Source organism: Drosophila kikkawai, chromosome 3R (genome assembly GCF_030179895.1).
Source record: "Drosophila kikkawai strain 14028-0561.14 chromosome 3R, DkikHiC1v2, whole genome shotgun sequence".
NCBI lineage: Eukaryota > Metazoa > Arthropoda > Insecta > Diptera > Drosophilidae > Drosophila > Drosophila kikkawai.
In genome coordinates, this window is record NC_091731.1 from 9,721,214 (window position 1) to 9,736,350 (window position 15,137).

Genomic DNA, 15,137 nt, shown 5'->3' on the forward strand with positions numbered 1-15,137 from the left:
ATCGTAGCTGAGCCCTCCTTACAACATAGAGCTAAATATATATATGTATATCGACATAAATACGATTGATGACATCTCTAGTGGCAATCCGAGTTACACAATGTTGTTTGCAGTTTGTTTAGTTAATTGTTAAAAGATAAACGGAAACCGAGAATTACTTTCAAGTCAATGATTGATTGCACAATTCGAAAGTTATGACGCGGTACTTGGGTTTGTAGTGAAATTACCAAACTTATCGTTTGCGATTGACTTAAAGGCTTTGTAAAATAACAGAAAACATACAAACTTATGATACATATATATATATATATATATACAAACTTATTTCTGAAGTTAACTAATAAGCCAGTTATTGTGAAACGTATTTTGTAAGCCACGGAACACTTAAGACAAATTACGAATATAACAATACAATATACAAATGCAAACATATACAGGATAGTGTAACAAATACAGATACAAGAACAACATACATATATAATTATTGAAATGTGCAAATCTCATCTGATCGTCAAGGAAACGTCGGAGATAATAATGGCTTTCATTTAATTAATTGCTTAATTAGTCGCTCCCCTCAGAGTGCAGGGAAAGCCCTTGTCTCCGACCAAGACGACAAACGGTCCTCACCATCAAAACTCAAAAACACACACTTGAAAGACACGCATATAAATGTATAAATAAATATATACGATCATACAATTATTGAATAAAAGAAAAATATACATTCATAATCTTTGAAGAGCTAGAATTTATTTAATACCTTAACTAAGTTTCAGGGTGGATCCTATTTCTGCTGCTACTTCGCCAGACTTTGCTAAGCCTTATAAAATATTTTAAATGTGTTTTAAATGTGAATTCTTCAAATTTTGAGCTTTATATTGAAGTTGCTTATAGAAGTATGATCATATAGATTATTTTCCAGTTACAGAATAATATTGCTCAATCTTTAAAGGAATATTCATAATTTTAAATAGAAAGGCCATGCCATAATATCATCTGATAATATAACCTCCTCGTAATATCCTTTTTATACCCTTGCAGGGTATTATAATTTCAGTCAGAAGTTTGCAACGCAGTGAAGGAGACGTTTCCGACCCTATAAAGTATATATATTCTTGATCAGCATCAACAGCCGAGTCGATCTAGCCATGTCCGTCTGTCCGTCTGTCCGTCTGTCTGTCTGTCCGTCTGTCCGTCTGTCCGTCTGTCCGTCTGTCCGTCTGTCTGTCTGTCTGTCTGTCTGTCTGTCTGTCTGTCTGTCTGTCTGTCTGTCTGTCTGTTTCTACGCAAACTAGTCCCTCAGTTTTAAAGCTATCCGAATGAAACTTTGCATATAGTCTTCTATATGCTCTCACTGCTATATATGTCGGAACGGGCCGGATCGGACGACTATATCATATAGCTGCCATACAAATGTTCGATATATTTGTAGAAAAAAAATTATAACTTGGCTGTTTTTCAACATTTTTGCACCATTTTTTAGATATGGCCATTTTATATTATTTCAGAATTTTGGTAAAAATTATATGAAAATCGGATGACTATATGATACAGCTGCCATAGGAACGGTCAAGAAATAAATAGGAAAAAAAATTATAGAGTCGTTGTTTTTCAACGTATGTTTATTTACTCTGAGATATAAGCTTTTTTTATTATTCTAGAAATATGGTATAAATTTCATAAAAATCGGACAACTATATCATATAGCTGCCATATAAACCGATCGGTAGATGTAGAGAAAATGTAAAACTGGAAATGTAAAACTGTAACTGTCAAACTGTAAACATAATAAGTATAGATAAAATGTAATGAAACTCTGTTTTGTGACTGTTTTCAGCATTTAAATCTATAATATAAACATCGAAACCAATCTGCAAGGGTATTCAAACTTCGGCGTGCCGAAGTTAGCTTCCTTTCTTGTTAAGACTGTAACACTTGGACGCCATCTATGGGTCACTGTGAGGACTGCCTGTGAGGGCTTGGGAGGGTATAGCGCCACCTGGCGGGTAGGTTATGGAAGTTTTCGGATCGGAAAGAAAGGTAAAGAGAAATTATAAAGGGCCAAGATTCCGCCTTTCACTCAATGGCTTATAACTTTGGGAGGACGATTGAAGGTTCCCGCTTGTTTGATGGCGTGGCTAACGGTCTTTTCAGTGTCGCCGTTGCTACAAAAAGTAAAAATAGTTAATAGCTTGACCGTCCTATTGAAAATAAATCTGCCCACGATCGTTACAGAGTATTAAAATAGTGTGGATTTGTAATTAAATATAAAAACATAAATAATTTATTGAGATTAAATATTGTTGTTCGCAAGGCCACTGCAGATAGGAATCTAAATAGGATGAGATATTCAAGCAGCTCCCACCACCTCCACTGGCACCTCCTGGATGATACTCCTGGCCGAGGAGAGTACACTGATATCTGCACAGTTCACAAAGGTCTCCTGGGCACCGCATCCCATGGCGCCCGAGCCGTCCTCACAGACGCCCCAATTATTGCCCGCCGTATATGTCCAGCGGAGGACGCAGTGGACGCAGTTGAGATCGGTCGGCAGTTGGGCCGTCATCACAATGTTGCCAATGGTTGTATTGATGTAGTACTTTTTGCTGCCATCAGCAAAGGTCAAGGGATACTGCTCAAAGCACTCCTCTGACTCACTGCCGTTTTCATCCAGATTGCATATGTGGAACTGGAAGTAGCCCAGATGATTGGCAGTAATCTTCACGGTAATTTCAGCCTCTGTGACGCCGTTGAAGGACTTGACGATCACTCCACTGCCATATTTGCCGCCCAGCTCGTTGGGACGCGGCTGCGCCAAGCTCCAATCATCGCCACACAGCCCGCAGCGTCCACCGTTCTCGGTTTGTTTCTATAGAAAGGCAATACACTATATGTAATGGAGCGCGAACAACAGGATTTGCGGGAAACCCTACCCAGAAGCCACCGCAATACAATCCGTTGTCATCGTAATTTGTGGGCGCCGAAGAGTCATAACGCCAGCGGGAAGATCGTCCCACAGGACTCAACATCATTCCGTGCGCCTCCAGTTCTTGCATCAGACAGAAAATGCCTAGGCTAATAATCAGGATAACCTCCAAGGATTTCATTTCGCTTTCACTTTCACTTTCACTTTGATCCATGGTGCCATGGTGGAGGGCTTATATAGTTCCATATTCTCGGTCTTATCAGTTACCAAGCGGTTTATGTTTGTTTTTGATTTTTCGTCAAATAACTGTGAATTGTTCTTATCGAAATTTAATCTTTGCTCTTTTTATGGTTATTAGTAGTTCAAATTTTGGGGAATTGGTAGTATCTGGCTTGGGAATTGGGCAAAACACCTCAGTATGACACATATAAACAAAACCTCTAATGGTTGGTAATTGAATCATTCTAACCTCATAGACCTGTTTATGAGACTCTTGGTGTTTAACCCACCAATGCCATTTTGATAAGAGTTAATTGCTTATGGCGCTACGAATAATATCAAGCTACGAATAAATTAGTTAGTTAGTTAGATTTTCTATTCATTTGACAACTCAATGAAACATTCATGAAAAATCCTTCATTTGGTCATTTAAAAGTCTCTAAAATATCATATAACAAATTATTTGAATAAAGATAAGTGATAGAACACACTAGCCATGGCAAAAAAGAAGTGAATAGCGGATTGTATCTTGTCTGAAAACTAATTTGTATTACTCCGGTAAACCAAACAAAACGACATTGAATTTCATTAAAGTATACCAAAAAGCTTATCAATTTGGGAGCAATGTTTTTTGGACTTGTAGCCTTCAGATTAATAACAAGGTTCGTTTAGGACATATACGTAAGAAGAAAAAGGTCAAACTACCTCTTAGGTTTGTAGGTGCCTTTGTCAGGCTCTGTCTGTCTGTTAGAATTCTATCTTATTTTCGACTTGTTGATGTGGTACTAGTTAATATCACTTGAAATCAGTCTGGATTTGTTAATATTCTGAAAGTTCATGGTTTTTTGTTTGGAATACTTCCGAATATCGCTTGGATCTTACAACTTAATGGTGCTCAGTACCACAACGAATTGATGTCTAAAAAATTGTTTAAGAAATCTGTTCAAGCAGTTTTACCAGGGCATTTATCTAGTTTTAACATTAATATTATCAAAATCAGTTAGCTAATATGAAATATCAAAGGATTACTGAAAAAAACAATACCTGTAATCGAAATAACAGGCATTTTGTTTAAACTAATTCTTTAATTTGACTATACCTTCATAAACCCAATTTTTAACATCGCTCATCGATGCCAAAACTAATTTTTCTATTTATTATGAGACTAACTTACGAGATTTTACCTAAAAAAGAAAAGGAAGCTGATTAGCTGATTAAGTTAAATCAATTTTTAAGTTGTTTTTTAGCAGCGACCTATATCTGATTAGTATTTGTAATGTTATGCAGACTTGAGGTCTCCAGTCGGCTTCGATTTAATAAAAATCAAAGGCTCGACCAAAGGGGAAATTCGCCCCCTAAAAGTATACGCCACCATACGTATAAGCTTGATACGATGGAAGGTAAAGTACCAAGAAAATTAGCAATAGTTAGCAAGTGGTCTGGTGATTTGGGTAGCGCCAATTAAACGATCGTAACCACAGCTGCTACTTGTCTATTGGCAAGTTCTTTTTTTGTTGTTTTTGGCCAAAGTAATAAAAAAAAACAGTTTATTGAAAAAATGGGCGCAGAAGGAACCACATCAGTAGTAATAGTTTATACGCTTCAGATCAACCTATTCCTATCTGAGAGGCTTTTGAACCCCTAAAACTGACTCATAATCGAGCCATTACAGATATTGCATAACCTCTGTTGTTATTGTTTTTATTAACAGGAAGGAAACTTTCTCCAACTTTCAGTCTCGACTTTATTGTCATAGGGACCGGAAAGTGCTCCCAAAATTTAAATTTTGCCTAAAAGAAAATAATTTGTTTTCTGTTAAATGTTTTAAAAACAATTGCGTCGTTCTGCAACAATTTCAGCTGAACTTATACCGTTTTCGCTCTTCCTTCAGCACTTAGAATAAACCGTCGGGAACTCTTTTAGGCATTTTATTTACCCTCAGACTACGTGCAAGCCCAGAAGAGGAGCCATAAAGGGCTTGCTAGACTACTACAATAGGATGCCAGACTGTCTGATAATGAAAGAAGTACCAGGTACCTTGGAAATACGAGACATGTACTGCCAGATCTTGCTCAATGTAGTTCTGGAAGAGTTCATGAAGCTCCGATTACTTCTACCACATCGTCGGTCACCTTCTCGTTAGCCTCATCTTCAGCCGTGTGTTACACGACAACTTCGTGTTCTGGAGGAATATGCTCACTGGCCAGCACATTAAGCCGAGAATCTAAGCTCAGCCTATTACAATCCAGTTCTAGCCGTCTTCTACCCATACTTGCAATTGTAAACATGCCCGAATTAAAGCCGACCTCTGTTCCCTGGCAGAACATCTCGGCTAAGAACAGGTCACCTGACTCTCCGAAACATTCATACAAAAAGTTTTCAGTTGCAGAAGGTAGAACTAGAACCCCTCTTGCATCTGTTTCTTCTAGATTTACTTAGTAACTTTTTCAACCTTTTTTTTTAAATATATAACAAACAAAGACCTCTACAAGTCGGGGAAACCATGTATTATTTGTAATGCTCTGACTTTTATTTAACTTTGGCTGACTATTATTTGGCTTTAATACATTTCAGACTTAAGAGGCAGTTTCCCTCGAGACTAGTTTCTTAGACCACCTCGATGGGGGCCACGGGCTCTCCACCAGTGACCAACTCCTTGACAAGGTTGCGACCCCAGTCGATCCTCACGTCGGCGCAGTTCTTAAAAGTTTCCTGGGGGCCGCAGCCCAGGGCTCCGTTGCCAGAGTTGTCGCAGATACCCCAGTTGTTGGCTGGAAGACAAAAACAACTCAATCATTTTTCGGCAAAGCGCAACCGTGGCCAGAACTTACCACCCACATAGGTCCAGCGGAGGACGCAGTGCTGGCAGGTGACTCCATCCGGCAGAATAACGGTCACATCAAACTCGTCACGCTGGGTGCCAATGTTCAAGGTGTCGCTGCCATCAGCAAAACGAAGGCGGTGCTGGTTAAAGCATTCCTCCGACTCACCGCCAAAGGCATCCAGGTTGCACAGGTGGAACTCAAAGTGTCCAAGGTGGTTGGTGGTGATCTTCACGCCTACGGTAATGGCATTTCCAGCCGAGTAGCTCCTGGTCACCACGCCGGCACCACCGATGCTGCCTCCAATCTCGTTGGCACGGGGCTGGCCATCCGAAAAGTTGTCGCCGCAAAGACCACAGCGCCCTCCGTTGTTAGACTGGGTCTGTGGATGCAAACGGATGGGGTTTAAAATGTGAGTACCAAGAAAAACTATGGATATATGTTAGACAGTTATTCAGGTAATTTATAGGCTTATTTAAGGGTAAATAATATATGTTTAGGCAGAATGATTTGTGCCTTCTAAACTCAAATATGCTGTTAAAAAGAAAGAAGAAAAATGAATCTTTCGTCTACCTGTAATGTGAGATAAAATTTAATAGATGCCTATTACTATTTCACTGCTACAACCCATGCCTATTACATATTTGCCTATATGTAATTTTATTTTAATACTAAATAAACTAATCTTTCACAAAAATAAAAAGAGAATTTATTATTTTTAGAATTGTAAATAATGTAATAAGTGCCTCAAGTCACATTTGGGGCCTAGAGGGTCTTCTTTTGTTAAATAGTTACAGTTAGAAGTGTCCTAATTGAACAATTTCTACAGAATCTTGCATATTCTTAAACAGATATCCATGAATTCATATGCTAAATTGCATTTCATTATTTTCTTGAAAAACTTTATAAAAAGGGAATGTTTTCTTTTGATAATAACTTCTAAACAAGAGGCATCAGTGCACTAACGTTTAAAATAAGTTGCACTAAAAAATTGTTTTTGGATTAGCAGAAATTAGCAATTGAATTGATCGACCTCAAAAATCACTTCCGTTTTTTGCGATTCACTTTAGCAAATATCTGAATAATGAAAAATGACCCAACACCAATCTTTGCACCAATAAAAAACTACATAGTACATATGTATGTACATATTTATATGTAAATCCTTTCAGCATAAAAAGAATCATTTCCTTTTGACCTTTTTTACCATTTTGAAAATCGGTGTACATGATCAAAATCTGAAAATCTACTCAAATCGATTTAAAATTGGGCAAATAAGTTCTTTAACTAATTCTACAAGTACTCACTTCGGGTTTTTTTTTTGTAATTTAAAGTTTATTATTATTTTTTTATTTGACAAAGAACTTAAAATTTTAGGCAAACTTTGGGATTTTTGTAGTTAAAATTTTTAACTTCCAATTTAATTTAAAAGTCAGAGAAAAAATAAAAACCCCACTTAGCCCTTTTTTTTTGAGGGCGCTCTAGAGATTCCCTATTATTCCTACACCTTTAAAAATTTTTCAATAAAAAAAATTTAACACAAAATTCTTTCAATGTTGTGTTATTATACGGTATTTAATTCATTCAGCTCACATTTTTGAGAAAAGGCTCGTTTTGCACCGAATTGATCCAAACACCCTCACTTATCTAAATTTTATCTTCGCAAGAAGAAAATCGTTCCAATCTAGGCTATTTTTTCCTTAAATTTTCCCTTCATATTTGCTTCTGAAAGATATCAACTCATAGATTTCGTTTTGAAATTACAGCTGCTAAGATTTTTAAACTGGCAACGTTTTTTGCTTTTCCGCAAAAGCGAGATGTCACTCTTAGGAAATTTATTTAAAGTTGGTTACCAAGCTTAAATAAAAACGAATAAGGTACAAAGATAATGTTGTAGAATATTTGTTGTTCTGATTCACTCAGTTCAAAACACTAATCGGACTAGTAAGCTCTTGAGATATGTATGTTTATTTATGATTCATAAACGAAAGAAAAATTAAGTTGCTTAAGTAGGATCTGACATAATAATACAATAATGGATAATAGACGTTTGAACAATGCCAGAGATTCTACCGCCTAACTTCTTAGTTATATCTTAAAATCTTGCCTTGGACTGAAGTCAAAAATCTCTATCTTCAATACACCTTTTTATGTAATACAAATATGATATCTTCTCCACTCACATACAATCCACCGCAGAAGAGTTCATTGTCGTTCCAATTCTGAGGGGCAGAGCCATCGTAGCGCCAGCGGGAGGACCGACTGGGCGGGGACAGCATCATTCCATGGGCATCGATCTGCTGCAGACCGATGGCCAACAGGAGAGTCACGCTGAGCAGGTACTTCATGGCGGAGGTATAGGTTTCGCTTTCACTTTCACAATGCCTCTTGTACGGACGCCGGCGGATTTATATTTGCTCCTGTGCGACTTATCATCGCGTTTCGATTTGGATTGGATTCAAGAGTTTTACAATAGCTCTCATGGTGATAACGCAGCGTGATAATACTCAGTATAAAAAATAACAATTGCACTCCCGGTCCTGGGCGAAATCCGCAGAATCAACACTCTAGATAACCCCCGGATAAGCATCTTCGATTGGCCTAGTGAAATATTCATAAAAGTGTCGAGCTTCAAGAATGCCTCATAACCGTAAGTATACGAGTGCCTTGAATAGATATTGTTAACGTTCTAATCATTTTCGTGCAATCTGAAGTCCGTTTATTGAATTAACCGATCTCAAGTATTCCGCATCGATTATTTGTTTTGGGTTGCCGTCTTATCAGACTATGTACGATTTCATTAAATCGTTTAAGTTCATTGAAGAATTTTAGAAATTTGTATTTCATTGAATAGCTCACTTTTAGCCCGAAAACTATAGTTTATAGTATATAATTAGATAATGTATTAATTTTATTTTTAATAGCCTATTATTAGTTTACGTCCTTAATAATTAGCTTCGATTTTCTGAAGCATGACAATACATATTTCAGAAGAAATGCAACAAAATAAAGGACTCCAATGACTATAAAGTAAAAGGCGTAAACAGTAAATTGTTGGAAGACATCGAGATTCAGATTGGCATTCTCCGACACGACCACAAACGTCATGATGACCTGCAGGATGAGAGCCACAAAGGTGTTGAACCCGAACACCAAGGCGAAGCTGTCCTCCAGCAAACTGCTGGCCAACTCAGAACTACAATTTCAAGAGCTGTAGATATTTTCCACAGAGATTAAATTGCATTAAAAGACCAACCTGGCCACCGTTATGGTAAATGCGAACAAGGCGCCGCACAGCACATAGCCCAAGTAGGAGAGGTATATGTTGGAGGTCCAGCAAGCCAGAAGCACACATCCTCCCTCCAGGATGGACAGCAGGGCCATCGAGAGCATGCTGGTGCTGGAGCTCAGACGTCCGGCATGGAAATACCCGGCCAGAAGAGCAAAAACTGCGCTTAGCAGGGTCAGAGCTGCGTCGACAGCCCCGTTCCAAACAATCTGTGGAAGAGACCTCCAGAATCAACTCTCTCTTACGAACAACTGTCTTATTTTACTCACTGTTGGCTCGTTTTCGAAGGATTTCCATACCACCTGCATGTAGGTGGTAACCTGGAGAAAGCCTGCCAGACTCATGGCGTACCACAGGCTCCACTGCACCACCAAGGAATTTGTATAGGCGCTGTGGAAATGCGACCATAGGAGCTGCAAGGCATGGACACCCTTACTTGGGATGGGTGTCACCTTGGCATCCGTGACCTCCGCTTTAACGTGCTCAGGACCCTTCTCAAGCCCACCGGTATCGGGAGTGATTACATCCTTTATGGTTTCCGTTCGATTGTGGAAGTATACGCTTTTGTCCACCTTGGGCAGGGAAAAAGCCCACAGCAACGCCATGACTTGAGCTGTGAATTGTGTAAAGTCGATTAATGCAACCACTAAGAGGAGTTAGCTCTTCAATGAGCAACCTACAGCTGACCGTGATGTAGAGTAGTTGCTTGTAGTTCATCCAATCCAAGCCAATTACTAGTTGCGCCAGGAGTCCTGCCACCAGTTTGCCTACGAGCAGAGCCGCTCGCGTGTGTGAGGTGACCCTGGGATAGTACTGCTTGTCCACTTGGGCGTAGATGTACGAGTAGTAGGCGACCTCACCCGCGTGGTAGAAGCCATAGAATACTTCTACTGTCTGTAGCCCCGGCAGGGTGCTGGTCCAAATCAGTGTGCCCCAATGGAATATCCCAGTCAAAATGTTAGCAATGATCACAGGCTTATATCTATTCCAAAAAGATTGTGAAAAGGATTGTGATGCAGTAAAGATTGCATACGTGCCTCAGAAAGTCGGTCATCAGGAAGACGAATATAAGGAGCGCCAGGTAGGCGTAGGTGCCAACTGGGTAGACGAATCTATTGACCTCATCCTGGGTGACTTGGTACCACTCGCCCATCAGGATCTCCGCGTGGTAGGGATCGGATGGATGGAATTCCCGCAGGAATCCGAAAATGCAGAGCACACACGAGACCTTTAACCAAGACTCCATCCCGCTACGGCTGTTGTCTTTAATCTGATGGCGATATTTAAAATAATCTAGTGACAGTGCGTGGACCAGTGATGTCTGGCGCAGGGTGGAGAGATATTAAAGTAATTAAACACTATTCCGCCTACAGGGATGTCGTTCCAACGTTTGTAATCAGCTCAGTGCTAGACGCTATTCACTATTTACGAGCTCTCAGAGTTCTCCAACCAAGTATAGGCGGACGGCCTGGATGGAGGGAAGACCGTAAAGACTTTGCTTAGCTGTATTGTGTATGGTCAGGTCACAATCCCAAAAAACTCGGGCCGAGATAAAAGTGACGATCGCTCTGGGTGCTGAAAAAGGCACTAGGAAACCAGCATAAGGTGATCTTGATTTATGAATATCTCTCATAATCTTCCTAAATGAAGTCTGAATCTGAATCTGATTTAGAGAACTCGGTATAAAGACTCAGATATCTCTAAATGGCACACTCTATAAATGGATATTTACCCTGTTTACTGAAGTAGATAACAATAAGATTCATAAGTTACCGCGTCTGGATAGAATCCATCATCGCATGAGTACTATTTCAGAGTATTTCTTAGGAAAAACATGTGCTCTATAAAGACACCAATCGGCTACAAAATCTAAATTAAGTTTTCCGCTGGAAACTTAGCACTGAAAAGATGTTATAGTGTGGGGTGATGGACATTCATTAGTCTCAAAAATCAATGTTTGTACCTAACCATGTTAATAGTAAAGCCAAGTCAAAACCATTAGCACGAATCTCCAAGCGACCAGTAAACGTCATATTCATCAGCCAAGGCACATGATAACCAAGAGGCTTATACAGCATCAGATGCTCCCTTCCAGACCCAGCGTTTTATGCCGCTTCGAAGCCAACAAAGGGAAGTAAAGGCTTTTAGGGTGAAATCTGTTTATAATGTTAAAAAATCTAAAACGATATAAATTTAAAACTAATAATAAACATATAACACTAATGTATTTGCTTGAATTCCATAGTTTACAAGGGTATATTTAATATAACGTAGTAGAAATACATTCATACTTCAAGGCATGTTATTTAAAGTTTCCCAAAGTATTCTCACAGTTGCAATATTTCAGTTTGATTACCAACTACATCTTCAGATTGCGAAAATAACATGAAATATATTTTACTTTTATTTATTAGGTAAAATGTAAACATTTGTTATATTTAATATTTAAATAATACTATTGGGAAATAAATGTTTGATCTGTAAAAGTTTTACACTTGCAGCTTCACACATTTCTCTACATCTACCGATCGTTTCTATGCTGAATATAATGTCATATGCTAAGTTCATAAAATTAAAACCGAAATTCTGAAACATTAAAAAAGCTCATATCTCAGAGTAGATGAAAATATGTTGAAAAACAACAAGGTATTATTTTTTTTCGATTAATTTTCCGGTCGTTCCTATGGCAGTAGTCGTCCAATCACAACAAATTAAAACCAAATTTCTAAAATATTAAAAAGCAAATTTAATCTAAATATATTTTTTTTAATTTGTCGATAAGTTCTATTAAAACTATATGATATTGTCGTCCGATCCGACATATATAGCAGTGAGTGTAGGCAGAAGACTATCTGCAATGTTTCATTCAGACAGGCGGACATGGCTAGATCAGACTAGTCGATAATGATGCTGATCAAGAATATATATGTGTATATATTGATAGGGTCGGAAATGTCTCCTTCACTGAGTTGCAAACTTCTGACTGAAATTATAATGCCCTGCAAGGGTATAATAATACAAATTAAATTGTTTAAGTCTAGTATAAAAGTAAATTATTAACCCAGTGCGACTAGCTCACTAATTTATAAGTTATAAACTCATTTACTATGTCTTAACAAAGAGTTTATTTTCAATACCGATTTAGGACACTGAACGAAATTGGAAAATTGACATTTGCAGTACAAACTTTTGAAATCAATCGGAGGAGTCAATGCACAGTTGAGTGCGTCTTCGTTTTACTGCATAAAAGAACACAGTCCCCATAAAAGTACAGTGCACCATAAAAGTATGCAATTCAAAAATTATGCCAGCACCTCGCCATATAATTTTGCATCTTTTGAGCTGAATTAATAGGAATTAGGAAAAAGTGTCAAAAAATGGCATTGTCATAGGAATCGGTGAAATTATATAAGAGCAAAAGAGAATCATCAAAAACTGGGTGTTTTTACATATGTAATGTACACTTTATTTATATTTTTTGTCAAGGACTGATGTAAATTATTTATTTTCTTAAAATATACATACATACTATATATGTTATTATTTACATCGGAAAACTAATTTAAGTTTTCTCTGAACATTTTACTAGTTTACTTCCTCAATAATTTGCTTCGATTTTGTGAAGCATGACAATACATATTTCAGAAGAAATGCAACAAAATAAAGGACTCCAATGACTATAAAATAAAAGGCGTAAACAGTAAATTGTTGGAAGACATCGAGATTCAGATTGGCATTCTCCGACACGACCACAAACGTCATGATGACCTGCAGGATGAGAGCCACAAAGGTGTTGAACCCGAACACCAAGGCGAAGCTGTCCTCCAGCAAACTGCTGGCCAACTCAGAACTATAATTTCAAGAGCTGTAGATATTTTCCACAGAGATTAAATTGCATTAAAAGACCAACCTGGCCACCGTTATGGTAAATGCGAACAAGGCGCCGTACAGCACATAGCCCAAGTAGGATAGGTATATGTTGGAGGTCCAGCAAGCCAGAAGCACGCATCCTCCCTCCAGGATGGACAGCAGGGCCATCGAGAGCATGCTGGTGCTGGAGCTCAGACGTCCGGCATGGAAATACCCGGCCAGAAGAGCAAAGACTGCGCTTAGCAGGGTCAGAGCTGCGTCGACAGCCCCGTTCCAAATAATCTGTGGAAGAGACCTCCAGAATCAACTCTCTCTTACGAACAACTGTCTAATTTTACTCACTGTTGGCTCGTTTTCGAAGGATTTCCATACCACCTGCATGTAGGTGGTAACCTGGAGAAATCCTGCCAGACTCATGGCGTACCACAGGCTCCACTGCACCACCAAGGAATTTGTATAGGCGCTGTGGAAATGCGACCTTAGGAGCTGCAAGGCATGGACACCCTTACTTGGGATAGGTGTCACCTTGGCATCCGTGACCTCTGGTTTAACGTGCTCAGGACCCTTCTCAAGCCCACCGGTATCGGGACTGATAACATCCTTAATAGTTTCCGTTCGATTGTGGAAGTACAAGCTTTTGTCCACCTTGGGCAGGAAAAAGGCCCACAGCAGCGCCACGACCTGAGCTGCGGATCCGTTAGAGGGAATTAGTAAATAAAAGAAAACCTAATCCTCGATGAGCAACCTACAGCTGACCGTGATGTAGAATAGTTGCTTGTAGTTCATCCAGTCCATGCCAATGACTAGCTGCGCCAAAATTCCAGCCACCAGTTTGCCCACGAACATTGCCGCTCGGGTGTGTGAGGTGACCCTGGGGTAGTACTGCTTGTCCACTTGGGCGTAGATGTACGAGTAGTAGGCCACCTCGGCCGCTTGGTAGAAGCCATATAATACTTCCACTGCCTGCAACCCCGACAGAGTGGTGGTCCAGATCAGTGTGCCCCAAATGAAGATACCGGTCAGGGCGTTGGCAATGATCACGGGCTTATATCTGTTCCAGAATTATGATGCATCGGATTACTGATAACGCGTTCGATGTTAGCGCATACCTCAGCAAGTCGGTTATCAGAAAGACGAATATAAGGAGCGCCAGGTAGGAGTAGGTGCCCACTGGATAGACGGAGCGATTGACCTCGTCCTGGGTGACGTGGTACCACTCGCCCATCAGGATCTCCGCGTGATAGGGCTCCGAAGGTCGCAATTCCCGCAGAAATCCAAAAATGCAGAGCACACACGATACCTTCAGCCAAGACTCCATCCCGCTTCGACTGTCGGTTAAAATCTAATCGCGATTTTTACAATAACCGAGCGATAGTGCTTGGACTAACGATGTCTGGCGGTGTGTGGAGAGCTTCGCTCGGTCAGCTATTAAAATAATTGTGCATTCTTCCGAGGGCTCAGCAGGGTTAGCTCCCGAGTATAGAGATTTAGCTCCGACGCTTGTAATCAGCGCAACGCCATACGCTATATCTCTTTTTACGAGCTCGGAGAGATCTCTAACGGGTGTGATTGGAAGGCTGGAGAAGCGGGAAGTTTCCGCTTACGTGCATTGGGCATGGTCACGATCTTGATTGAGCTGCTCTCGACTGCTGCGGTTCCCACTCCATCAACTTGGCCTTAGAAGTGATCGGCTAATTAGACTATTATCTGAGCAATTAGGTGGGATATGCAGGGAAATTCTCAGTGAGTCTTAAGAGGCAGACTTGTTTATACTAAATAATCCAATGGCTGCTAATTGAACATGCATATCTGAGCTGATTAGTTAAGAAGAAGATTGTCCACTTATAAATAGTAAAGAAAGTACAGGGTATCAATTCGTAGGAACGCACCCAGCTGGGATCAAGAAAAAATGTACTCTCTTTTTATACGCTCAATTAGTTTAAAGGTGCGTACCAGTTCGCGCAGCAACACAGAAAGCATTGCATTATCTTGACATATAATCGGTTGTCAG

General features: G+C 39.6%; 4 protein-coding genes across 4 annotated transcripts; all 4 read right to left on the minus strand.

Moving 5' to 3' along the window:
* Nucleotides 1-2,350: 2,350 nt before the first annotated feature.
* On the minus strand, nucleotides 2,351-3,107 carry LOC108081474 (uncharacterized). Its single transcript, XM_017176672.2, has 2 exons — nucleotides 2,934-3,107; nucleotides 2,351-2,869 (listed from the first exon to the last, which is right to left on the minus strand). The coding sequence occupies exons 1-2, from the start codon at nucleotides 3,105-3,107 to the stop codon at nucleotides 2,351-2,353; spliced, it is 693 nt and encodes a 230-aa protein (XP_017032161.2).
* A 2,565-nt stretch (nucleotides 3,108-5,672) lies between these two features.
* LOC108081490 (uncharacterized) lies at nucleotides 5,673-8,350 on the minus strand. Its single transcript, XM_017176688.3, has 3 exons — nucleotides 8,151-8,350; nucleotides 5,977-6,349; nucleotides 5,673-5,916 (listed from the first exon to the last, which is right to left on the minus strand). The coding sequence occupies exons 1-3, from the start codon at nucleotides 8,313-8,315 to the stop codon at nucleotides 5,753-5,755; spliced, it is 702 nt and encodes a 233-aa protein (XP_017032177.1). The 5' UTR covers nucleotides 8,316-8,350; the 3' UTR covers nucleotides 5,673-5,752.
* A 548-nt stretch (nucleotides 8,351-8,898) lies between these two features.
* LOC108081477 (thiamine transporter 1-like) lies at nucleotides 8,899-10,634 on the minus strand. Its single transcript, XM_017176674.2, has 5 exons — nucleotides 10,294-10,634; nucleotides 9,937-10,238; nucleotides 9,526-9,869; nucleotides 9,224-9,465; nucleotides 8,899-9,163 (listed from the first exon to the last, which is right to left on the minus strand). The coding sequence occupies exons 1-5, from the start codon at nucleotides 10,500-10,502 to the stop codon at nucleotides 8,899-8,901; spliced, it is 1,362 nt and encodes a 453-aa protein (XP_017032163.1). The 5' UTR covers nucleotides 10,503-10,634.
* A 2,062-nt stretch (nucleotides 10,635-12,696) lies between these two features.
* On the minus strand, nucleotides 12,697-15,110 carry LOC108081497 (thiamine transporter 2). Its single transcript, XM_017176712.3, has 5 exons — nucleotides 14,236-15,110; nucleotides 13,876-14,177; nucleotides 13,469-13,812; nucleotides 13,167-13,408; nucleotides 12,697-13,106 (listed from the first exon to the last, which is right to left on the minus strand). The coding sequence occupies exons 1-5, from the start codon at nucleotides 14,442-14,444 to the stop codon at nucleotides 12,842-12,844; spliced, it is 1,362 nt and encodes a 453-aa protein (XP_017032201.1). The 5' UTR covers nucleotides 14,445-15,110; the 3' UTR covers nucleotides 12,697-12,841.
* Nucleotides 15,111-15,137: the final 27 nt, after the last annotated feature.

What these genes read in the sequence shown, in the direction of transcription:
- LOC108081490 (XM_017176688.3), bottom strand. Translation starts at nt 8,315, where the DNA reads ATGAAGTACCTGCTCAGCGTGACTCTCCTGTTGGCCATCGGTCTGCAG. An exon ending in TCTTCTGCGGTGGATTGTAT is followed by an intron (nt 6,350 to 8,150) that starts GTGAGTGGAGAA and finishes TTGCATCCACAG; the next exon opens with ACCCAGTCTAACAACGGAGG. An exon ending in CCGCTGGACCTATGTGGGTG is followed by an intron (nt 5,917 to 5,976) that starts GTAAGTTCTGGC and finishes TTTGTCTTCCAG; the next exon opens with CCAACAACTGGGGTATCTGC.
- LOC108081477 (XM_017176674.2), bottom strand. Translation starts at nt 10,502, where the DNA reads ATGGAGTCTTGGTTAAAGGTCTCGTGTGTGCTCTGCATTTTCGGATTC. An exon ending in ACTCTACATCACGGTCAGCT is followed by an intron (nt 9,870 to 9,936) that starts GTAGGTTGCTCA and finishes CACAATTCACAG; the next exon opens with CTCAAGTCATGGCGTTGCTG. An exon ending in CCTTCGAAAACGAGCCAACA is followed by an intron (nt 9,466 to 9,525) that starts GTGAGTAAAATA and finishes TCTCTTCCACAG; the next exon opens with ATTGTTTGGAACGGGGCTGT.
- LOC108081497 (XM_017176712.3), bottom strand. Translation starts at nt 14,444, where the DNA reads ATGGAGTCTTGGCTGAAGGTATCGTGTGTGCTCTGCATTTTTGGATTT. An exon ending in CTGATAACCGACTTGCTGAG is followed by an intron (nt 14,178 to 14,235) that starts GTATGCGCTAAC and finishes ATTCTGGAACAG; the next exon opens with ATATAAGCCCGTGATCATTG. An exon ending in ATTCTACATCACGGTCAGCT is followed by an intron (nt 13,813 to 13,875) that starts GTAGGTTGCTCA and finishes ACGGATCCGCAG; the next exon opens with CTCAGGTCGTGGCGCTGCTG.
- LOC108081474 (XM_017176672.2), bottom strand. Translation starts at nt 3,107, where the DNA reads ATGAAATCCTTGGAGGTTATCCTGATTATTAGCCTAGGCATTTTCTGT. An exon ending in TGTATTGCGGTGGCTTCTGG is followed by an intron (nt 2,870 to 2,933) that starts GTAGGGTTTCCC and finishes GCCTTTCTATAG; the next exon opens with AAACAAACCGAGAACGGTGG.